Genomic DNA, 23,520 nt, shown 5'->3' with positions numbered 1-23,520 from the left:
CCGCTGTTACCATGAGAACGGAACCAAACGACGACAAAATCATTCTCGCGGCGGAAGCGTAGTCTTGTGCAGTACGCGCGGTGTGACGCCGGCGGAACCCGCCCCCAGGAGCGCAACTGTTTTCCTCTCCCCTCCCCTGTTCGCGCATTTGCTTCCGGCCCTTAGCTTCCGGTCCTTCCATTTATTCTTCCGACAGAAAGCAGCCTGTCAGCTATTAGGAGTTTTGCGTTCCCGCGCCTGCCCACCTCGCTCCGGGCGGCAAAGAATCCTGTGTTGGGGCGCAGCGCCGGGGCGCCCTCGCCGGCACCATGGTGAGTGCAGTGGGGAGAGGAGCGGGCGCGTGGGCGACGAGAGGCCTGGGCCAGTGTGCGGCCTCGGGCTCCACGGCCTAGTACGGGGTTCTTTCCCCGCCTGGTGTAGCTGTTAGAAATTGCAGGAGAAAACTGAATTCAGGAGCTGAATTGCTTCTCTGTGTTTCGGTCCGGATGAGGCACATTATGGATTAAAGACTGAACGGGCGGAGGACCGGCCCAGGTGTTCTCGGTCTCCACGGATTCGAACTTCTCAAGGGCAGGGTCTTCACACTTTTACTTGTCTAATGCCGGCACCAGAGTCTGGCATTCTCTAGGCAGGTGTGACATCACCGTGGATGAATAGCATGGGCTGAAGTGTTGAGAGGTTGTTATCCTCGGTTTCATCCGCTCAAGACGCGTTTAATATGTAAATATGAGATCAGACACAGTGTCCAAAGTGAAGTCTTGGTGGACCTTGAGAGTGGTTAAGAATTATTTCACTTAGGTCCTAGCACCCACGTGGTGGTTCACAGTCATTCATAAAACTCCAGTTGTAGGGGCCCCTACAACTACTTGTGAAGTGGCAGCAGGCACTCATGTGGTACACTTAAAAGCAACAGCAAAGCACTCATACAAAAAAGCATATTAAAAAAAAAATGTAAGTCCCCTTAAAAGCATACGGAATGGCTTTCACTCTTCCAAGGTTTGTTGATGTCTTTGAGATCTGTATAGTCTTATCCACAAAACCAGTCCATTTTGGTAGATATTTATTTACCCATATGCACATATGAAAGTATGTTTACAGGTGTGAATATATGCATAATCATGTAAATATATGCAAACTATGGACATTTATTAAATATATATTAGCCTTCTTGCCAGTCTGGGGTGCTAAATAGTACTAAATAGGAAAAAAAAGTGATTAATACACTTTTGGGGGGAATAGTATTTATATGTACATAGGTATAAACAGATCTATAATCCTGTTAAACAAAAATAGATATGTAAAAATTTAGGAAGCCACTATAGACTGTTCAGTACAGAATCCTAAGAAGGAGAGAAAACAGTGGTCTTGAAGCAGCTGTTTCTGAAGGCGGTGTGTCCTGTGTTGCTGTTGTGTTCATTTAGACCCCACCTCCTGCCAGGTTTCTTTCAGAGTTGATTGGAAGGGAGAATCTGAAGGGCAAGTTAAGTTAGGCTTGCCTTGCTGACTCTCTAAACCGAGTGTCCGTGATGTTCCTGAATTTATCTGAGTGAGTCATTACAACATGATGGGATAAAAGCTATGGTATGGCATGAATGGAAACAGGTTTTAGTGAGGGCAGGTCCAAGTGATGGTGAGAGGAAGAGCTGCCAGAAAAATCTAAGTTCCAAGTTTAGCAAGCACTCTTTCTGTGTAGTCGACCACCCACCGGAAGAAAAAAAATGTGTTCTCTTCCTGATCCTGTGGTTCAGGGAGCGTTGACTTAATACTGATGTGAAAGTCACATTGCAAAAGCCAGCCTTCATACTTTCTCTGAGTCTCACCAGTAGGGAACAGACAGGCAGTTACACTGTTTTCTGGTCAGAGCACTGCATGGTGGTTCATAGGTAATCCTAGGAGGAGTGAGAGAGGGATCAGAGAGCTCATTGGCTATGATCACAGTATATTTAACACATGTGTGTGATTATAAAAAATAAACCCTGTCTCGAAAATAAATAAATAATTAAAGAAAGAAAGAAAGAAAGAAAGAAGAGCCAGGTGGTAGTGTTGAGTGCCTTTAATCTCAGGGCGAGTTTCAGGACAGCCACGGCTACACAATGAGATCCTGTCTCAAAAACAAAACTAACCACAAAACAATAGAAGTGATAAAGCGTGTTTTAGGGGCAGAGGAGTTGGTTTAGTGGTTAGGAAAACTTACTGTTCATGAAGAGCACCCAGGTTTGGCTCCCAGCATCCATAGCAGGTGGCTTACAATTGCCTCTAGTTCCATGGGACTGATGTTCTTGTCTATCCTCTGGCTGCTGTGCACACATAGTGCCCATACAGACCAGCAGGCACACACACATATAAATTAAAAAAAAAAAAAGTTTTGCCATTTAAAATCAACCACAAGAAAAAAAAATTGTCACTCTAAACTTGGTGTTTTCTTCCCTTGTCTCTGTCTAGGCTCGAAATGCAGAAAAAGCCATGTGAGTATCAGCTTACTTGGGGCTGAAAAATTTGAGATTTAATAAGTAGCATAGAACTTGTATGTGATCCTGTTGGTAGAAGTCTATCTAGAAGTGGTTTCTTCTCTCTCTGTGTTAAAATAGCACTTCTGTGTTTGCTTGTGTTTATTTTTCCCATTAATGTTGTCTGACATCTTCTAGAACTTATAGTGGGTAAACATTTTTCCACCTGTGCATGGTTTGGGAATGATAGCAAGGGTATCCCTGATGTTAATCTTTTAGCATTTCTGTATATTGCGTACTGAAGCTGTCTGACAGAGTTTCCCCATATAGATTCCACATAGAGTAGACACTGAGTGTTCAGAAACAGACTGTGTTAGAAGCCTACCCCTTAGAACACAAAAATCCTTAACTACTCTGCTTTCTTTCTTACCACTTACATGAATGATGTTAGATGTGGTCATGAATTGACCTACCCAATCCAGGAACCTGAGTGATAAGAAATCTAACGGGGTCTTTTGTGTCCCTGGCAGGACTGCCCTGGCAAGATTCCGTCAAGCTCAGCTGGAAGAGGGAAAAGTCAAGGTGAGTGAAGTCTCATTCTCTGGAAGCATCAAGAGCAAATGCACCGAGACTCCCTAGGCTTCAGACCGCAGCTCTCCTGCCTGTTTGTGGTGTGTGCGCTGGGACTTCTGGTCTACCCTCTTTTCTGTTGGGGCAGTGTGGTTATCTGCCTCTTGATTCTTCCTTTTTTATCTAAAATAATGTGTAGGTGACCAGATATTCTAGCTGTAATATTGACTATAAGAAGGTGGAGAGTGGGCCTGGAGAGATTGTATATTTGCAAATATTTATTTTAACTAGACACAGTTCCTTGAGTAATTGTATATCCTAATTATATAGTTTCCAAGAAGAGATTGAAGAGTGAGGGTTAGGACCAGGACATCCTCTTGCACTGTGACTTCAAGCATATTTAGAGCATTAGATATTTCAGGTTTCAAGCCTCACTCGGTTGTGGGTGGCACTTCAGTGTGTCTAGAGCCTAGGGGCAATATGTGTTCCTCTCCTCCTCAGGAACGAAGACCCTTCCTTGCTTCTGAATGTACTGAGCTGCCCAAAGCTGAGAAATGGAGACGACAGGTATGTTCGGGTAAACCTGATCTAAATAGAAGTAATGTCTCTGCTTGTTTCTTTTTGTTTTTATCTCGATTATTAACCAGAATTTAAATATATATATTTTTTGACTGGGTCTATCTTTGTATTTCTGGCTATCTCTATGTATACCAGGCTGTCCTCGAACTGAGAGAACTGTCTGCCTCTTCCTCTGGAGTGCTGAGATTAAAGGCTGTTTTTATTTATTTTTTCTTTTGTTTTGTTTTGTTTTGTTTTTTGTTTTTGAGACAGGGTTTCTCTGTATAGTCCTGGCTGTCCTGGACCTTACTCTGTAGACCAAGCTGGCCTCAAACTGAGAGATCTGCCTGCCTCTCCTGAGTGCTGGGATTAAAGGCTGTTTTTGTTTTTTCAAGACAGGTTTTTTCTGTGGAGCTGTGGCTGTCCTGGAACTTAATCTCTAGACCAGGCTGGCCTCTAGCTCACAGAGATCCAAGTACCTCTGCTTCATTAGTGTTGGGCTTAAAGGTAGCATCACCACTGCCTGGAGTTCTTTTTGTTTCTTGAGTCATAATCTCAATTTATAGTCCTGGCTGCCCTGGAATTTACTGTGTAGGCCAAACTCCTTGAACCTAGAGAGATATATCTGCCTCTGCCTCCCCAGTGGTGGAATTAAAGTATTTTTGGTACTTGTGAATTACAGTTTTCCTGTACTTTGAGTTATGGTCAAAAATCATGAACATGTGCCTGTTACTTATTTTCTCCACAGATCATTGGAGAGATCTCAAAAAAAGTTGCCCAGATCCAGAATGGTAAGCTGACTTTCCTTTAAAGTAGCACATACAGTTGGATGTGGGAAACTCAGCACTCCTGGTAAGGACCAATAAGAAAAGTAGATAGGAAATTAATGAGGTCATTGAAGATATGAACACTGGCCCAGGCGTGGTACATGCCTGGATCCCAGTGTCAGGGAGGTGCAGGCAGGAGCTCTGAGGACTGCTACACAGCACACTGGAGGCTCATGCAAAACAAACATGAACTCATAAAACTTTGTCAGCTTAACCTAGGTGACATTTATAGAATCCAGCATCAAATAACATTCCACCTAAGTGTATTATTATTGTTGTTGTTTTTGTTTGGTTTGTTTTTTTTGAGACAGGGTTTCTCTGTGTATTGTTGGCTGTCCTAAAACTCACTCTGTAGACCAGGCTGGCCTCCAACACAGAGATCCACCTGCCTCTGCCTCCTTTAGTGCTGGGATTAAAAGCCTGTGCCATCACTGTCCTTCAAGGGTCGAGAACTGATGGAGACATTCCACTTAGGGCTGAGTGCTCCAGGGTCTCTTATTCTCTGTGGAATGTCTGGCTGTGGTGCTCTGTTTGTGCTCTACTGCGGGGGAAGCCGCTCTCTGATGACAGCTGAAGAAGGCATTCATCTATGAATCTCATTAAGATTCATTTTATCACTGCATTTTTTTCCTGTTTTTAGACCAGTATTATTGTTTTTTTCCCTAGGTTCCTGGGTTATCTTGGTCTCAGGGTCTTGGCTACCCAGTGTCAGGTGTGGGTTCCATCTCATGGAGTGGGCCTTAGGTCCAGTTCTCCTTGGTCACTACCATAAGCTTTGTGCCACCATTGCCCTAGCATATCTTGCAGGCAGGACACCATTGTAGATCAAATGGTCTGTGGTTGGCTTGGCATTTAAGTTTCCCTTTTGAAAACATGCAGAGTATGGTCCTCTACTAAAGAAGCTGGAATATAGCGGTGAAAGGTCTGTGTAGGTGCTGGCTGCACATCTCCATTTCCATGAGTTGTATAGGTATTGTCTTCAGCAGTGGTTCCTTGCTGTCAGTTTTTGGACAACAACCTGTAGTCTTGGGAACAGCCTGGGTTGTTTTAAGTATTCCTGTGGGTCCCCTTTGGCCAACAACTCAATTAGATGTAACCCAGTCTCATGTGGTGACAAGAGATGATCACCTTTAACATCAATAGATTTTAGGAAGTTTCTGCTGTATTGTTTCTCTACTACCCCTCAAATGCCTCTTAAGTTTAGCTGTTTCTCCCTGTATTCCCTCACACAATCCCCTTTCCCTAGCCCTCCCTACTTGACCCTCCCATTCCACCCCCACATCCATCCATAACTATTTATTCTATTTCCCTTATAGGAGCACACAAATTAGTCACCAAAATAGAACATATGCTAGGCCAGACTACAAGTGTCAGGAAATTCAAAATGATTGAAATCTTACAAATTAAATTTTCTGATACTAACAACAGGAAGAAAATGCCTACATACTTAAAAATTAATGCTTTTGTGTTGTTGACATTCATAGCATCAGCAAGTGAGAGGCTCAAGTAAGATGGCCTTGTGTTTAAGGTTATAACTCAGGTTTGGAAACCAACTAAATATACTGGTTGAGGCAGTGTACAGTTTTGATTCCAGCACTCAGGGAGGTAGAGGCAGGCTCTGAGTTCAGGGCCAGCCTGGTCTACCAAGAAAGTTCCTGTCCAAAACCTTCGTCTTTCTACTGCCAACTTACAGGCATGCCCCATCACACCCAGCTTCTACTGAGATTTTCAAAATGTCAATGAGAAGAGACTCTCCTCCTCCTCCTTCTCTTCCTCCTCCTCCTCCTCTTTCTTCTTCCTGAGAAGATACTAAAACAGAATTTTCCTTCTCTTCCTCCTCTCTTTCTTCTTTGTAAGCGTTAGCTTTGTTTTGGGAAGACTAGTTGCTTTGAGTTTCTTTGACTATAGAATTGCACATCCTCCAAATGGAAGGAGTGGGTCTTTTGCTTGCTTAAGAAGCTAGAACACGGGAATGGATGTTTGTAAATGTGTTTGCATATTTGTTCTACTTGGTGTTCTCTATTTTTAGTTGTAGTTATTTTGAGGAAAGGTCTTGTTTAGGCGACTTTGCACTCTAGCCAGGCATGCCTGGAGCTCTTTTCCTCTCTCCTCAGCCTCCGGAATAGTGAAATGTCTATGCAGTGCCAGTCTTTTTTTCAGTCATGTGTTTGATGTGTGTATATGTTCATGTGGGTTCGGGTGCCTGCTAAGACTAGAAGAGGGCATCAGATCCTTTACAGCCGAAGTCACAGGCCATCATGAGCTGCCTGGTGTGGGTGGGGGACCCTAACTCAGGTCCTCTGAGGAGCAGCAAGCGCTCTTACCCATGCAGCTCTCTCTCCATCCTTATCTTCTTTGTTTTTAATGGACTTGTTCAGGATGGAGTCATCTCTAACATAAAGTGGGCTGAATTTGGGCTGACTTACGCATCTGTATAAGCTGTCACACAGGCAGACCAGTCTGGGACCCTCACTGCACAGTATTCCCACCTGCCCATTTTGAGTTTCATTCCATTTAGCTTTGCCTAACACAGACCTTGCTGGGACTCTTGAAGGCTTTCAACTTGTGCGGCCACCCATGGTCCTGTCATCTTTGCTGTGGTATCCATCTGTGTCCAGTCCATAGCCACCATAGTCAGCACTTTACAAGCACTTTGTGCGCTTCCTTTCAGCTGGTCGCTCAGGGTGTCTGTCAAGTCCATAGCCTCCGTCAAAAAGAGTCCCCCTAGCTACACACTGCTTTCCTGAGAGGGTAAAGCAGCATAGCATGGTGCTGGCCACTGCTGCTTAAACCAGGTTCGCTGAATCTTTGCTTGGCTCGGAGACTGTTGCTTTCAACCTTAACTGTTCATGTAACTTATTTTATTCTTTTTGATTTTTGAGACAGGGTTTCTCTGTGTAGCCCTGGCTGTCTTAGAACTCGCTCTGTAGACCAGGCTGTCCTTGAACACACAAAGATCTGCTTGCCTCTGCCTCCCTCGGTGCTGGGACTAAAGGTGTACATCACCACTGCCCGGCTAACTGTTCATTTTAATTTGGTGTAAATAATATAGAAGGTTTTCTTTTTTTTTTTCCTTATTTTTTAAATTTTAAGACAGGGTTTCTCTGTGTAGCCTTGGCTGTCTCGGACTAGCTTTGTAGATCAGGCTGGCCTTGAACTCACAGTGATCTGCCTGCCTCCCCCCCGATCCTCCCCACCCCCCAGCACTGGGACTAAAGGTGTGTGCCATTACGCCAGCTGTGGGTTTTCCATTTATATTTTTTGGGTTGCTACTAAGGGATAAGTTTTTGTTTATTTGTTTTGTTTTGTGTGTGCGTGTGTGTGTGTGTGTGTGTGTGTATGTATGTATGTGTATGTATGTATGTATGTGTGTATGTAGCCTTGGCTGTCCTGGAACTTACTCTGAAGACCAGTCTGGCCGTAGACTCTTAGAAATCCACCTGCCTCTGCCTTCCAAGTGCTGGGATTAAAGGTGTGTATCACCACCACTTGGTGGGGATAAAGTTTTTTAAAGAATTTTTTAATCCTATAGTATAGGGAATTTATGTTTACAGTCCTTGGTCTTTCTTTATTTTGGTGTTGGTGATTTTTCTTATCAATTTATTTTATTTTAAAATTTTTATTTATTTATTTTTGAGATGGGTCCTCACTGTGTATCCCTGACAAGGCTGGAGCTCATTATATAATCCAGGCTGACCGAGAACTCATGGCAATCTGCCTGCCTCTGCCTCCTGAGTGCTTGGATTAAAGGAATGCACCACCACACCAGGCCTTTCTTTAAATGAGCAGTTTTCTGTAGTCTATCATTGGGTGTGTTGCCATCCTCTTGAAGCTGTGACGTTGAGTCTGTGTGTTGGAACTGTTGACAGTCATTGTTTTAGGCATACCATCTTGAAGAAATGATATTAACATTTTTGTTTTCTAGCTGGGTTAGGGGAATTTCGAATTCGAGACCTGAATGATGAAATTAACAAGCTGCTACGGGAGAAAGGACACTGGGAGGCCCGCATCAAGGAGCTGGGTGGTCCTGATTATGGAGTAAGTAGGCTATAGCTCCTGGGACAGACTGCTGAGCTGTTGAAGTGTATGCCTGGCTGAGCATTGTCTGTGGATTCAATCCAAGAGAGGCCGGCTGATCGATAGAGGGTTGAAAAGCAGCTGTTACTTTTGGGCAGAATACCTGTGAAAAGGATGACTGTGAAAAGTATTTCACAGTCCTGGAACACTGCATGGCTTGGGCCCAGCCTAGGCCATGGCCACCTCACCTTTTTCCCCAAGCTCCCAGAGACATTCCTGTCCGTTGTGTGTGTCCCCTCCCATGATTATAGTAAGTCACATGTACCCACACTTTGTTTGTTTATTTATTTTATTTAGAGACAAGGTCTTTCTATTTTGTAGAGACTCTCTGCCTGTCCTGGAACTCACTATGTAGACCAGGCTGGTTTTGAACTCACAGAGATCCACCTGCCTCTGCTGGTATTAAAGTCTTGTACCACCAAGGCTGGCACCCACTCTATATTTTATTCTAAATTTAGATTTGTGTGTGTGTGTTTGAGAGAGAGAGAGAGAGAGAACATGAGTTTCCTGAGGTAGATTGAGCTCAGATCCTTTGCAGGAGCAGGATGTGTCTGAGGTATAAGCCATTTCTCTAGCCCCAGCACACACATTTTATAGAACAATGTGGTACATACAAAAATGTGCTGAGAAAATTCTGTGATGTACTTTGGCATTTTCCTCTCTGTCTTATTTTGATATTATTATTATTTTGAGAGAGTGTATCATGTAATTCAGATTGGCCTCGAAGTAACCAAGGTTAACATTGAACTTGTGCCTCCTGCCTCTACCTCCTGGGTGCTGGAGTTTCAGGCATGTCCCACTGAGCCTGGTTTTATGTGGTGCTGAGGACTGACTCTAGGACCTTGTGCAAGCTAGGCAAGGCCTCTGCTGAGTTAGCTAGGCCCTCACTCTGTAGCCTAACCAGCCTTGGCCTTGTAGCAGACTTCCTGCCTCAGGCTCTCAAGTGCTGAGGATATAGCCATGCTCCACCACCCAGATTTATTCTGGGCTAGGCAAGCACCGTGCTGAGCTACATCCTCAGGCCTGTTGGTTTTTCCATGCTCCACCACCCAGATTTATTCTGGGCTAGGCAAGTACCGTGCTGAGCTACATCCTCAGGCCTGTTGGTTTTTCCTTTCGGTTTTTAATTTTCCATAACGACATTTATTTATTCCATTTATTCCTTAATTTGTCTGTGTGCCACCATGCACATTTGGTGGTCAGAGGACAGCTTGTAGAAGGCATTTTTTCTCTTCTGCCATGTGGGTCCTGGGGAATTGAACTCAGGTCATCAGGCCTCCTTAGCCCTATCAGTGATGAAATTTAAGATGTATGCTACCATGTCAGGACACTTCTTTTATTTTTTAAAACCTTTTGTGGTGCTGGGCTGAACCAGGGCTACTTGCATGCTAGGCGAACACTCTACTCTGAATTGTATCTCTCTAGGTTAATTTTTAAGGGGTTTGAAAAATGCACAAATGGGGTGGAGAGATGGCTCAGAGGTTAAGAGCACCGACTGCTCTTCCAGAGGTCCTAAGTTCGGTTCCCAGTAACCACATAGTGGCTTACAACCATCTATAATGTGAACTCATGCCCTCTTCTGGCACACAGGTACACAGCAGATAGAGCACTCATATACATAAAATAAATAAATAAATCTTTAAAGAATGTGCAAATGTTTTTCTGTGTGGAGTGTTCTCGGTGTATGACATTATTAGCTCAAAATGTACTGTAAACATAGAAATGTAGGTTTATGTATCAGATCCATTCTTCCTTTTTCTTTCCCAATAAGAAAGTTGGCCCTAAGATGCTGGATCATGAAGGTAAAGAAGTCCCAGGAAACCGAGGTTACAAGTACTTTGGGGCAGCAAAAGATTTACCTGGTGTCAGAGAACTATTTGAGAAAGAACGTAAGTAGCTCAAGTTTGAGAAGGTGTTGGTCTTTGTTTATTACAACTGAGTTATATGCTATGTTATATGCAACTGGGTTATATGCTATGCAGCATAGGAATTATTGTATTTCTATTTGAGCTGTAGGCTTTGTTACTGTTGACAGAGAGTCTGTCAGTGTTACCCCGGCATGTCTTAAACTCATGAGCTCAAAGGCTCAGGTGATCCCCTGCCTCAGTCTCCTGTGTTACCAAGCCTGGCTCAGGAGTGGTTTGCATACGTTTACTCCTTCCGTGTATAATGAAAGAGAGAGGTTTAAGTCCTCTTGCTGCCCCACTTCAGGACTCCTGTAGAGGTGACTGGGAACCATTATTCTTGTTTTCTCCTACGCCCCTTTCAAGACTTATTTTTATCCAAATTAGGTGAAAGATTCATCAATCCCAGTTGACTAAAGTCTACCTTTCTTCTGTTCTTTCACATGATTGAACTTTAAAACCAGTCCCTGTGGTCAGGAGGAAGCCAGTGCTTTAGCTTCAGCCAGTGTGATGGCCACCCCTTCACAGGACATAGCCTAAAGTGGCAGATAAAGTTGCCGTTGTTGGGCAGTGAGTGGAGGTCTGCCAGAACATGGCGTCCCATACCTGTTGTGACACCCCTGATATATGCTTATGAGGAATTAACGTGAATAGGGTATAAATTGATGGTGAAGCATTTGCTGAGCTTGTGTGAGGAGGCCCTGGGCTTGATCCTTAGCACCAAAAGGAAAATAAGGATCTATGTGGTTCGAATTTAACCATTCTTCTATTGGTAGGCCTTTATTTCTAATTAGAAGATTTTGGTGATTTTAAAAAATGATGTGTTTATGTGTAAGTGCAGGCCCATGTGTGCTCCAGGGTGCATGTGGGGAACAGGCTTTTGGGACTTGGTTCTCTCCTGCCTTATTTGAGACAGGCTTTCTCTTGTTTCAGCTTCTGTGCTGTGTATGCTAGGCTAGCTGGTCCTCTCACAATTCTCCTGTTTCTGCTTCCCACCTTGATGCAGGAGTTCTGGATTTACAGATGTGTGCTGCTGCATGTGGCTTTTTTACATGGTTCCAGGGATGGAGTCAGGTTGTCAGGCTTGCATAGCAAGCACTTTTAGCTGCTGAGCCATGGCCCTGTTTTGTTTTGAGACAGGGTCGTACTGTGCAGCCTAAGCCAGCCAGGAGCATGTTACATGGTCCTGGAGTCAGGTTATTTGCTACCATTCCCTGCTTACTACTGTGATTAATAAAGTTGATAATTAAATTTAATTATCAGTGGTGTTGTTCATACATATGCATATTTAAAACAGTTTTTGATATTATATTTTTATTTTAGGTGTATAGATATTTCTGTCTGCATGGCATCTGTGCACATGCATACAGTGCCCTCAAAATCCAGAAGAGAATGTTAGATCCCCCCTGAAATTGAAGTTACAGATGGTTGTGAGCTGCTGTGTGGCTGCTGGAAACCAAGCCTACACCCTAGTGCTCTTAACCACTGAACCATCTCTTTAGCCTCCATATTTTTTTCTTCTTTAGTGGTCAACTTCTGTTCTTTGACCAGTGTTAGATTGTAATTATCATTTGACTTCCCTTTGATAATTTCACTCATATTCCAGGTAGTTGTCCTTAGTTTGAGATGCTTCATTGCCCTCCTTCTGGTTTCTTTTTCTATATATTTGTTTGTGTCAGCTAACATTATGCCATGTCCTGTGTTGTTAAGGCACCTTGTGAAACAGCATTAAAGAGATTCAGGAAACCCCATGCCATGCCCTGTACTATTAGCTTATCCCTGTTGTTTTTGCTGCCGTATGAATAGTCCTGAGATGTATTTCTCTGCCTACAAAACTTTATTGTGGACCTGTGGTTTTGGGGGGTATTACTAAAAAGTGCTTCATACTGAGCCTGGGACCTGGGGCTCACTAAACACAGGTCACCATTGATCCACATTCCCAGCTCTGTTTATTTAATCATATAGGTTCCATTTATTTACTTGGTATTTATCCATTTTTATAATGCTGAGGGTTGAACTCAGGGCCTCAGGTATGTGAAGCAAGGATTCTAATCGCTGGCCTAGTCCCTTAGCCCAAAGTTAGATTTCTTTAATTAGATTCCACTCATCGTACCTAAGCATCAGCTTTAGGGAAGGTAGGCCCACTCTGGTTCCACGTATGATATGGGGAAGTGCTGATATGTGTCATATGTGGCTCCAGCACGGCATGGAGAAAAGGGTTGGCTCAAGGATGATCTTGATGGGCATTCAGCTAAGTTGCTGCCATTTCTTGTAGCCCTTCCTCCTCCCAGAAAGACACGTGCAGAGCTTATGAAGGCGATCGATTTTGAATACTATGGTTACCTGGATGAAGATGATGGAGTTATTGTGCCTTTGGAACAAGAGTATGAAAAGAAACGTATGTCTGCAGCTATGTCAGCTGCGCCTGGCTTCTATTCTCTCCCTTGAAAATGGTTTAAATAGCTGGCTTTATTGTTGCTAAGGGTCTGTAGGGGATCTGACATGTTAGGTGGAAGGTGAGGCAGTCGGTTATACTGGGCCTGGAACGGCCGGTGAAGCCTCAGGTCTTCTGTCTTGATCCAGTTTCTGGGAGATCACAGTCTAAATACTCCTAAGCTTTTCTTGAACTTGTTTAGCAGTACCCGTACTAGAATTTTTTAGACCATCCTTAGCTGACGGCTTACTGATGGAGAGGGAGTTGCTGTCTGTATGAGCTAGTGCTTCCTCCCGGCATGGCACGCCAGCCATGCCAGCCTGAGGAGTGGGGCCATGGCAGTTCCCAATAGAATTCTGAAAGTGCTTGGTGAGAGTGAGACCCAGCGTGCATGCATGTGTCTTTCCCCTTTTCATGTATGCATGTTAATCAGCCACTGAAGAGATCAGGAGACATTCTCCCAAACACTGCCGTGCTCCGCCTTAATGGCTACAGGCATTGTAGGACAGACTGTGCTTTGTAGCCATTTTCACCCTCCAGGGCAGAATCAGTATGTCCTTTTCCAAAGGGGACATCTTGGCCGCCCAGCCCAGTGAAATGTTCTCCTCTGTCTTCAGTCAGAGCTGAGCTGGTGGAAAAATGGAAAGCAGAGAGAGAGGCTCGGCTGGCAAGGGGAGAAAAGGAAGAGGAGGAGGAGGAAGAGGAGATAAACATCTATGCTGTCACCGAGGAGGAGGTATGGCATGGTCCTGTCTGTTCTTGTCCTCTTCTCTGGGCTGTAGTCACCAGGAAAGAGCCTGGGCCATGGCTCAGAGCCCAGCTTCTTCACCTGTGATGACCCTTTGCAGGAGCATGGGGAGGGTTCCAGACAGGAAGGACTAAGGGAGTTCTTGTTAGCTCCCTTCTAACAGGTCAGTTCTCTCAAATGATGTAGGACTGTTTATAAACCAGGTTGAGGTCACATACACTTTAGTCTACGGCCTTAGCACTTGTGTAGTCTTCCATACTGATTTCACAGGTGGAAACAGGCCTATGGGCTTCTGGTGACCAGCGATGGGGCTGTGATCCACACCTCTCTCACAGAGCATCTGGATCCAGACTCTTCAATTGGGTCCAACATGGACCAGACAGAACACATCTGATTTGCTGTTCCAAGACAGGGGAGAGGAGGCAGATTTTCCATTTACAGTTGATGGAACTTGCTTGTACATCCCTGGCCAAGAAGCAGGTTTGGAGACAGGTCTGATGACTTAGTGAATGTGTTACCGGATATGGAAGCTCCCGCATAGGTCCAGCTGGCTTGCAGTAGAGATCAGTAAAGCGTTTAAAGCAGGGTGGCAGCATGCCCTGGGGTTTCTCTGGGTTACAGACACTCGCTTGATTCTTCAGGTGTTTAGTCAGTGGCCTAACCACACCATGTTCTGTGAGGCGCAGGAAGAAAGCAAGCAGCATGTGCTGGGAGATGCTGTGACGAGAGAGGACAGGTGGCAGGCCAGCGGTCGAGTACAGACAAGTGTGGTGCTGGAGGGTTCCCACCTAATAGGCATTTCCTTTGTGTAAAAACAATGGAAAAGATTTCTTTTCCTTTTAAATAATTGTAGCTGTCCTAAGTGCTTTTTGCTTGTTTTTGTGGCACTGGGAAAGTAAGCTCTCTGCTACTGAGCTCTGTTCCCAGGTCTCTTTTTGTGAAATAGAGTGTTCAGGCAGGCCTTAAAAATTACTCTTCAGTCCCATGTACTTTTATTTTTTATTGTTATTTTTGGAGACAGGGTCTCTGTATCACAGGCTGGCTGGAGCTTGAGGCAGGCCTCTCTTGCCTCAGCTCCTCAAGTGTGTGGGGTTACAGGTATTACAGGTTTATGCCACCAGGCCCAACTGAATGACATTTTCTACAGAAATGTCAGTGCCTGTGTCACTGGTGACCTGCTCACGGGTTGTACGCTTCTCTTCTGCAGTCGGATGAGGAAGGCAGCCAGGAGAAGGCAGGGGAAGATGGCCAGCAGAAGTTTATTGCTCATGTTCCGGTGCCATCGCAGCAGGAGGTAGGACTGCTGCCTGAGCCATTGCTCCACCTGGGCTCACTTCCTGGGTGTTCCCTGTCCTTCCACCCCACTGCACAGTCTTTAATCCCCACCATGTGGTGCTCACTGCGGTGTTCACAGAGGGTGGGTCCACGATGGGTGGGATCCTCTTGAGGGACTGATGAGCATGAGCTTTGACTGACTGCTGCCCTGGGGAAGGCCTGGGATCCCACAGACTCCTGGACTAAGTCTAGTGCAAGTCAGACTTGCCAACCGTGTCCCTGCAGGTCTCCCCTGCTCGGGCTGGTAGAGGTGGGGCCCTCGCCGAGGGGTGACTTTTTTCCTGTGGGTGTCCACAGATCGAGGAGGCTCTTGTACGGAGGAAGAAAATGGAACTGCTCCAGAAATACGCAAGTGAGACGCTGCAGGCGCAGAGTGAAGAAGCCAAGCGTCTCCTGGGGTACTAGGATAAGCCAGAGCCCTTCCTAGACTCTGGAAGATCTGGTGGGTGTGCTTGCGAGCCCATGGGCGCGCTGTCCGCATTGGCGCCCTGGGCTGTGCCTGGGCTGGCTGTGGCTGGGAGGCCCTGGGCCTTTCCCATGGTGTAGGGCCCTGTCCCTGACTTCCCCGTAAGCTGTCAGGGCACAAAGACTGTAAACATCCCCTTTGTACAGATGTGTTTGCTACATATGGATCCATTTATTTTTATTTTGGAATATATAAAGTCAGCTATCTGAAAATTTATTGTCTTGTACTATGATTTTTGGAAGTGAAAAAGATCAATTGGTAGCCCACATTAAAAAAACACATGACTTTTTTTCAAATCATATTCAAATTCAAAGATGTACCTTCCCTGGGAAACGGATGGTGTGTCTTCCCTGAGACGGGACGCCGTGGGGAGCGGGGAACACCCGCTGTTCCAGGCGCTGCTTTACTTTGCCGTGACCCCGCTGTGAGAGCTGCTTCACCCTCTCCTGTCTTGTAGACAGGAACTTTGAGTTTGCAGCTTTACTTTTATAACTTGTTTCAGAGAAAGCTACTTGTATTAAAGGTTTTTAATAAGAAAGGAAACATCTGTGCCCAGACTCTGTTCTGTGGTGTATCTAGACTGAGATGACATGCTGTTGGTCATGGAAGGCACTGAACACTGTGTGTGTGTGCCTGTGTGCACGTGTGTGGAGGGGGTGTTGTAGAGTGGGTGATGGTACCAGGAGGGGTACAGATCCCAAGACTGCACCTGGCATGCACACACCACCTGCTTATGTTCACAGCTGAGGATGGCTGTGTGCTGGCCTCTGTGGGTGCGCATGGTAGATGCTCAGTGGCTGAATCCAGAGCATCTACTTGAGCTGAACCTCGACTGTCTATCAGGAACCTCCTGTAAGGTCTCCAAGCCTGAGCAGCATGGGCCCCAGGCTGTTCTGAGGGTAGTGGGAGCATCTGTAGTAAACGGCCCTCCCTTGGGCATAGGGATCCAACCCAGGCCGAGGGAGCAGAGCTCTTTGTTTGGAGAAGCTCATCCCATGGAAAGGATGTGGGCTGTTCAGAGGCTGGGGAGAGTTTGCCTGTGGGAGCAGCATCATGGAGGATGGCAGAGCTATGTTGTTGGAAGTGGCCATCTTGGAGTGAGCCAAACAGTGGCTATGCTGGCTGACTCTTCAAGGAGCTTTGAGTTCATGAAGGTTCAGAGCAAAGAAGGTGAGACCTAGCTAGTAGAAAACTTCTCTTGGGGGCTGGAGAGATGGCTCAATGGGTAAGAGCACTGGCTGCTCTTCCAGAGGTCCTGAGTTCAATTCCCCGCAACCACATGGTGGCTTACCATCTGTAATGAAATCTGGTTCCCTCTTCTGGCATGCAGGTGTGCGTGCAGACAGAATACTGTATACATCATAATAATAAAATCTTTAAAAAAAAAAAAAAAAAGAAAACTTCTCTTGGACCCTCCCTGAGGGGGGGAAGACGGGCAGAGACTCATGAGCCACAGAGACTCCCTGTGTATAGGGAGAAGGCAACCCTCAAAGGCAGGAGGATAAGGGCCTAGCACCAGCCAGGGCCTGTTTTGTTTTTTTGTTTTTGTTTTTGTTTTGTTTTGTTTGTTTGTTTTTTTGTTGGGCTTAGGAAAGAGCTTGGAGAGTGTTCCTTCTGGGCCTCGCCTCAACTTCTGTACTCCAGATTCCAGCACCTGGAGCTCTGTTTGCCCTGGGATCTTCGAAGTCCTGTGGCATCGCCAGAGGCATCAGAGAATCCTGAGGGACAGACTAGATAAGTCTGAGCCTTTGGAAGGCCCTGGAGAGGCCAGGCTTATCTGAAAGCTGAGGGTGCTGGGCCTTCAGGTATTAAGCTTTTAAGCTCTCCCCTGGGAGGTTTTCTTGGTATGTCCTGGGTTGCAGGGTAGACCAGTTAGATTTCGCACTTACAGAAACAGGCTCTGTGTAGAGTTAAGTGGCCTGCCACTGGTGTCCTTGGTGGGGACCCCAGCAGTACCTGAGTACCGAGGGCAGGTCTGTCCAGGGCTCTTTTCCAGGCCTAGGGACAGTGGAAGCCAACTAGGCCAACTGATGTAGATGTGGTCCTCTTGGCCTAACTGGGTTTCTGTAAGGGGTCAAACCCAGTCTTGGTAACCAGTGGTCAGCAAAGTGTCTTTTAATGTGCATGTAAGGTTTAATCCTATTTGCCATTTCTGGAAAGATGACTTCATAGGTGTATTTTCATCTCCTCCCCTCCTCTCCTGAGCCCACCTCCGTCCTGTGAATCTAAAATAGTCTCTAATTTTTTTCTTCAGGACAGGTGCCTCCCTCCCTAGCCAAGACTTCAACTGCCTTCTTCCCTGTCCTTTTTTTCTTTGTATGTATAGCTCCTGTGCCAGCTATTTTTATGTCAACTTGACATGAACTAGTGTAATGAAAATTTTGGTTTCTTTGTATGTTACATAAACATGTTTTTGTTTTAATTCCAAGTGTGGGATTTTAGTTGGGCTATAGTTTGTCCACACCTGTTAATGTGTGGGGTGTGATTTTTGCCAGTGTGAGGCATGGAGAGGGGCATGGTCTAGGGCTCTGAGAGCCGAGAAAGAGAAGACAAGTACGCGTGGTGTTCGGTGTTGGCATGTGGCATGGAGCAGTTTGGAGAGACCAGAGACCAGAGATGGTTGTGGTGGTTTGGAGCAGACGGATGGAGAGAAATGCTTCGGGGTGCAGTGGCCTGGAGGAGCCTGCTGGCTGCGTCCGCAGTTGACGGAGATTGGTTTAGAGCCTAAAAGAACCCCTTGACCCTAACTAGCTGGAAGAAGTAAAGGGGTCTGAACCCTCTCTACCCACTAACCTCTCTCTCCTACTTAAGGTTGGGGGGTTGGTGGAAAGGAGGTAGAAGCCTAAACAACCCAAATAAAGTAGACTTTTATGAAAGACTGCTACAGGTGGCTTTCTGCTACAAACTAAGAGTCATCTGAAAACAAGAGTTTTGTTTTTTTTTTTTTTCCTCTTAATTACTGATCCATATAAGGAGGACCCAGTCCGCAATGGCCAGGCCAGCCCTGGGCTGGTGGTCCTGGGTTCTTTAAGAAAGCAGGCTGAGTCAGGTGGTGAGTCACACTTTTAAGTCCAGCGTTCAGGAGGCAGAGGCAGGCGGATCTTGAGTTTGGGCCAGCCTGGTCTACAGAGTGAGTTCCAGGACTACACAGAGAAACCGTATCTTAAAAGAAACAAAACAAACCAGAGGAAGCAAGAAAGTAAGCAGCACTCCTCTATGGCCTCTGCACCAGCTCCTGCCTCCATGTTCCTTCCATATTTGAGTTCCTGACCTGGCTTTCTCCAGTGATGGACTACCATTTAGAAGTGTAAGCCAAATAAACCTCTTTCTTCCCCAACTTGTTTTTTGCTCATGGTGTTTCATCATAGCAATAGAAAACATAACTAAGACAGTCCCTGACTCCAAATTTTCATTCTTGACTGTACATACCATGAGTGGATGGAAACTTTGCCTGGCTCCTGCCCAACTTTTACCCTAGAACATGGCTCTATGGTTGGATAAATGGCAGCAACCTATTCTTGTTTCCTCACAGTCCCCAGAAGGGGCCTCAGGTAGGGGTTCCTCATGTACATGCTCACCTGACAGGGACATGCAGGCCTGGTCCACCTCCAAGCCTGTCTCCACTCAGGAACAGAAAGGCTCCTGGGGTAGCCAGTGTCAGCTTGGTTCCATTTGCTTCCTTCCAGCTGAGGCTTGTGCTTGTGCGCTGGATTCTCCTTTCTCACGGCATCCCAGGACAGGACGTCAGGGGCAAATCACTGCAGTGTTTGAACCAAGTTTCCTTTTCAGTAAAGTGACCGGTAAGAGGATGGTGCCACCGCAGGTCCTTCTGGCTAGCATGTTGGAGGGCATCAGGGACAGTGGGGAGCAGACGCTGTGGCTGGAGAGCTGGGCCTTGAATATTTGGACATTCCTGGCATCTGAATGTCCCTTGAAGTTCTGTAAACATACGCCAGAGTGAGCCCTCTTACAGTAGGTGGGCTTGGCGGGAAGTGGGAGCCTGTAGGGTAGGCCAGAAGCTGAGGCTGGGCCTGATCTGGGAGACAGTGGTAGAAACGGGAGGCCACACGTCATTGGTGGAGGCTGGAGGAGTGGAGCCAAGAGGGGGATGGATTGAGTGTTGAGACAAAGCCTGCAGGTTAGGGCTATCAGCAGAAGCATACGGGCTGTATTTCTGGCTCTTGGGTTTTGGGGAAGGGAGGAAGACAGATGCCCTTTCTATGGCCACGGGTGAGCTGAAAGTTGTCCAAAGGGATATTGCATACCTCAGCCAGCAGCAGCCAGAGCACCAAGGTCTCGACTGTCCCAGCATCTTTGCTTTATTTTTATATTCATTTCTCTAACATTTTGCAGTAACCATTCTTATATTAAGGACACAGGTTATCATGGTTGGTATGTGGTCATCTTTGTAGTACTTTTTTCTTCCATTTCTATTTTTATTGGGGCTTATAAGGGTGAGCCATCTCACCATCTTATAAATTATTTCTTTTTCTCTCTCCCACCCTCCAGATACAGTTTGTATAGCCCTGGCTATCCTGGAACTCTGTAGACCAGGCTGGCCTTGAACTGACTCTCAAGTGCTGGGATTAAAGACACCTGCTGCCTGGCTAATAAACCTTAAAAACAAAAAACAAAACAAAACAAAAAAAACCCTTTGTTTCAGTGGAGGGCTTGAGATGTGGTTCAATGGCTCTGTGGTTAAGAGCACTTGCCACACTTTGAGAGGATCTGAGTTTGTGGTTCTCAGTTCACACTCACTTATGACTCTGATTCTGTGGTGTCCGACGCCCTCTCCTGGCCTCTGCAGGCACTCACACATGTGTGACATCCAGATATACACATAAATAAAAAAATAAAACCTCTAAAAAATGTTAAATCTTTGGCTTGCTCAAATTTGAGATAGACATTATTTCAAAATTTGCAATTGAAATAGGACAATATTTTTTATAGGAAAAGTAGTTTGTTGAATATGTATTTTTAAACTTCCCTATCTCAGATGAACGTAATGCATTAAAAAAAGTTACTGTATTTTTAAAAAATTTACTGCCAAAAGAAAGGAAATGCGGATTTATTAAGGTGTGATTTACACAGCATAGAATATAGTCTTTAAAAGTGTACATTTTAGTGTGTGTGTATGCATGTGTACACATGTATGTGTGGTGGGGAGAGGTCTGTGCTCGTGTATGCATTCATATGTAGAGGCAGGTAGAGGAATTTTAATTCAGAACATGGCTGCTCTGGCAAGAGATCACATCCAAAGAACTTCTAGGTCTTTGTGATCCCCCCTAGACTATAGAATGTCTCTAATCCCAGGAGACAAAGGCAAGCAGATCTTTCAGTTCAAGGCCAGCCTAGTACAGAGCATGTTTCAGATAAAGAAAAGCTTAGGTCCAGGTGTGGTGTGCATGCCTTTAATCCCAGCACTCAGGAGACTGAGACATGCAGATCTCTGAGTTCTAGTCAGTTCTGTTCAGGAGTTAAGTTGAGTCAGTGAGTTGAGAGGCAGTACAGATTGTGGAATTCAGAGGCAGTTTTACCAGGAGAGTTTTACAGAGACATGAAGAGAGAATGCACACCTTTAATCCCAGCACTTGGGAGGCAGAGGCAGCTGGATCTCTGTGAGTTTGAGGCCAGCCTGGTCCACAAAGCAAGTCCAAGCCTATGCACAGAGAAACCCTGTCTCAAAACACACACACACACACACACACACACACACAGAGAGAGAGAGAGAGAGAGAGAGAGAGAGAGAGAGAGGCTGCTGGGCAGTTGTAGTGAACACCTTTAATCCCAGCACTTGGGAAGCAGAGGCAGGAGGATCTCTGAGTTTGAGGCCAGCCTAGTCTATATAGTGAGTTCCAGGACAGCCAGGGCTACACAGAGAAATACTGTCTTAAAGAAAAAAAAAAAAAGAAAGAAAGAAAAAAGAGGGAGAACAGGCTAGACAGCCAGAGAATGAAAAGGAGCCAGAAGATTAGAACAGATTGCTAGAGTAAGTTTGAGGCCAAGCAGAGCAGGTTAGTGAGAAGCCAGATTGAATCAGTCAGCTTGGAGAGGAGTTTGAGTCAGAACAGCTGAGTTGTACAAGGCAGACAGAGTTCAGAAAGAGCTAGAAAGGGTGAGCTTATTCAGCAGTAAGTCTCAAAGGCTGAAAACATCCTAGGCCTAGATAAGACTGTGCCAAGGCTGGAAGCGTCCAGGGCTAGGTCTAGGTTAGCAGAAGGAAACAGGAAAGTAAGCCTCTGAGAGGACAATTAGGTGAATGAAAAAGTTACAGAGGCCTGAGGCTGATCTTCAGTGTCCTCTTTTCAGTGTCTTTTTTTGTTTGTTTGTTTGTTTGTTTTCCAAGACAGGGTTTCTCTGTGTATCCTTGGCTGTCCTGGACTGGCTTTGTAGACCAGGCTGTCCTTGAACTCACAGAGATCCACCTGTTTCTGCCTCCTGAGTGCTGGGATCAAAGGTGTGCACCACCACGCCTGGTCTTACTGTCTTTTGTAAGACAAGGTCTCATTTGAAGCTGGAGTTTGTCAGTTTGGCTAGGAGCCTCCAGGATCCGTCTGTGTCTGCTCTCCTTGGCACTGTGGTTACAGGCCTGCACCTCTCCACCTGACACAGTGCTGGAAATCTGAACTCGGTTCTTCATGCTTTCACAGCAAGCATTTTATCCACTGAGCCACCTTCTCAACCCCCATTTTAATGGCTTCAGTACATTTCCTGAGTTACACAGCTCTCACCATGGATACAGTGCTTTTTGTTTTGTTTGCTTTTTCGAGACAGGGTTTCTCTGTGTAGCTTTGGCTGTCCTCCACTCACTTTGTAGACCAGGCTGGCCTCCAGCTCACAGTAATCCACGTGACTCTGCCTGCCAGAGTGCTGGGATTACAGGTGTGCACCACCGCGCCCAGCTATGTTTATCTTTTGAGACAGTGTCTTCTGTATATCCTGACTGGCCTGGTACTGTATAGACCGAGGTGTCCTTGCTCTCAAGGCTACCCTCCTACTTCAGGCTCCCAAGTGTGGGGGATTGCAGATACTCACCACCACACCTGGCTTCACAGTCCGCTCTTAAGATACCTTAGTACTCCATAAGTGAAAATGGTATATTGGCTTTTAATGACAAAACCCATACTTCTTTCCTATACCAGTTCCTGCCCAGGGCAGAGTAGAGGTCAGTGAGCCTCGACTAACTACCCTCCTCATTTCCCATGCCTCAGCTGGCTCTTGGACTCCCCTTTTCCTTCTCCCTGTGAGCTAGGCCCATCTGAAGGGTACTTCCCACCCCAGAGCCAGCTTCATGGGGGAAACCACGCCGGTTCAGTGTGCACTTTGGAATGGAGGCAGTTTCTTGAGGCTGCTATTCTCCGCTTCCGTGAGCGGTGAGCACGCTACAGCAAGGCTCTCGGAATTCCTCTGAGTGGTGCTCTACACTCTAGTGCCTGCCTGGAACTGCTGGGCATTTCTCATTGGGATGGAGTTGCAACTGCTTCCAAACGACTTTTCTGGTCAGCCTTTCCCTTTTCATTCACTTGGCCCATGAGGCTGGTCACAGGGCCTGCAGTGATGGTTCCTGTGGGCTTGCTCTCTAAGATCTCCTTAAGTTCTGGGAGGTCCCCTTCCCTTCCCTACTGGGGAAGGTTTGGATTTTGTCTTTTGTTCATGGATGGATCTCAGTATCCTAGAACAGTGCTTGGCCTGCAACAGCCATTAATGAAACCTATGGAATCAAATGGCCCTGGAGGGTCTAAGGGTCATTTCTAAAAAGGCTAGAACATTGACAGTTTCTTCCTGTCTTTAAGGATGGAGCCTATGTGATCTAGTTCAAACTGCTTACAGACATTTGGGTCCCCTATCTTTGACCTCTGGTTTCCCAGGAGCTAGTTGGCCTACAAGTTTTCCTTGTGCCTCTTCTCAAGTGCAGGTAGGTTTTCTTTGTTGTTGTTGGTGGTGGTGTTTGTTTTCTGTTTTGTCTTTTGGCTGGGACCTGAGAGCCCAGTTTTGGTTGGACTCCTGTCTGTCCTATCATTCTTCCAAATGGAACTCTGGGTCATTCTACCCTCAAGGATTCTTTTGCTGCATGTCACCAGGGCTTTTGCTTCTCGGAAGTGGGAACATTGAGGTTTTGCCTCACCAGCCCTTCATTGTCAGCCACGAACTACC

The 23,520-nt window shown here is 45.9% G+C and overlaps 1 protein-coding gene across 2 annotated transcripts; it reads left to right on the top strand.

Annotated features, from left to right (window-relative positions):
* The first annotated feature begins 162 nt into the window (after positions 1–162).
* On the top strand, positions 163–15,909 carry Isy1 (ISY1 splicing factor homolog). 2 transcript variants are annotated; one of them, XM_060383711.1, is made up of 12 exons: positions 163–311; positions 2,443–2,465; positions 2,978–3,029; positions 3,519–3,584; positions 4,324–4,366; positions 8,328–8,440; positions 10,251–10,368; positions 12,659–12,781; positions 13,435–13,553; positions 14,773–14,859; positions 15,198–15,351; positions 15,406–15,909. In XM_060383711.1, exons 1-11 carry the CDS (start codon positions 309–311, stop codon positions 15,303–15,305), a joined length of 855 nt encoding a protein of 284 aa, XP_060239694.1. In that variant the 5' UTR covers positions 163–308; the 3' UTR covers positions 15,306–15,351; positions 15,406–15,909. The 2 variants fall into 2 exon arrangements, with proteins under 2 accessions (XP_060239694.1, XP_021494501.1); XM_021638826.2 differs by having other exon boundaries at positions 15,198–15,909.
* The last annotated feature ends 7,611 nt before the right edge of the window (positions 15,910–23,520 follow it).

Source organism: Meriones unguiculatus, chromosome 5, assembly GCF_030254825.1.
Source record: "Meriones unguiculatus strain TT.TT164.6M chromosome 5, Bangor_MerUng_6.1, whole genome shotgun sequence".
Taxonomy (NCBI): Eukaryota; Metazoa; Chordata; class Mammalia; order Rodentia; family Muridae; genus Meriones; species Meriones unguiculatus.
Note: the sequence above shows the minus strand (reverse complement) of the source record. Positions and strands in the feature narration are given on the sequence as shown.

What these genes read in the sequence shown, in the direction of transcription:
- Isy1 (XM_060383711.1), top strand. An exon ending in AGAACTATTTGAGAAAGAAC is followed by an intron (nt 10,369 to 12,658) that starts GTAAGTAGCTCA and finishes CATTTCTTGTAG; the next exon opens with CCCTTCCTCCTCCCAGAAAG. An exon ending in ACAAGAGTATGAAAAGAAAC is followed by an intron (nt 12,782 to 13,434) that starts GTATGTCTGCAG and finishes CTCTGTCTTCAG; the next exon opens with TCAGAGCTGAGCTGGTGGAA.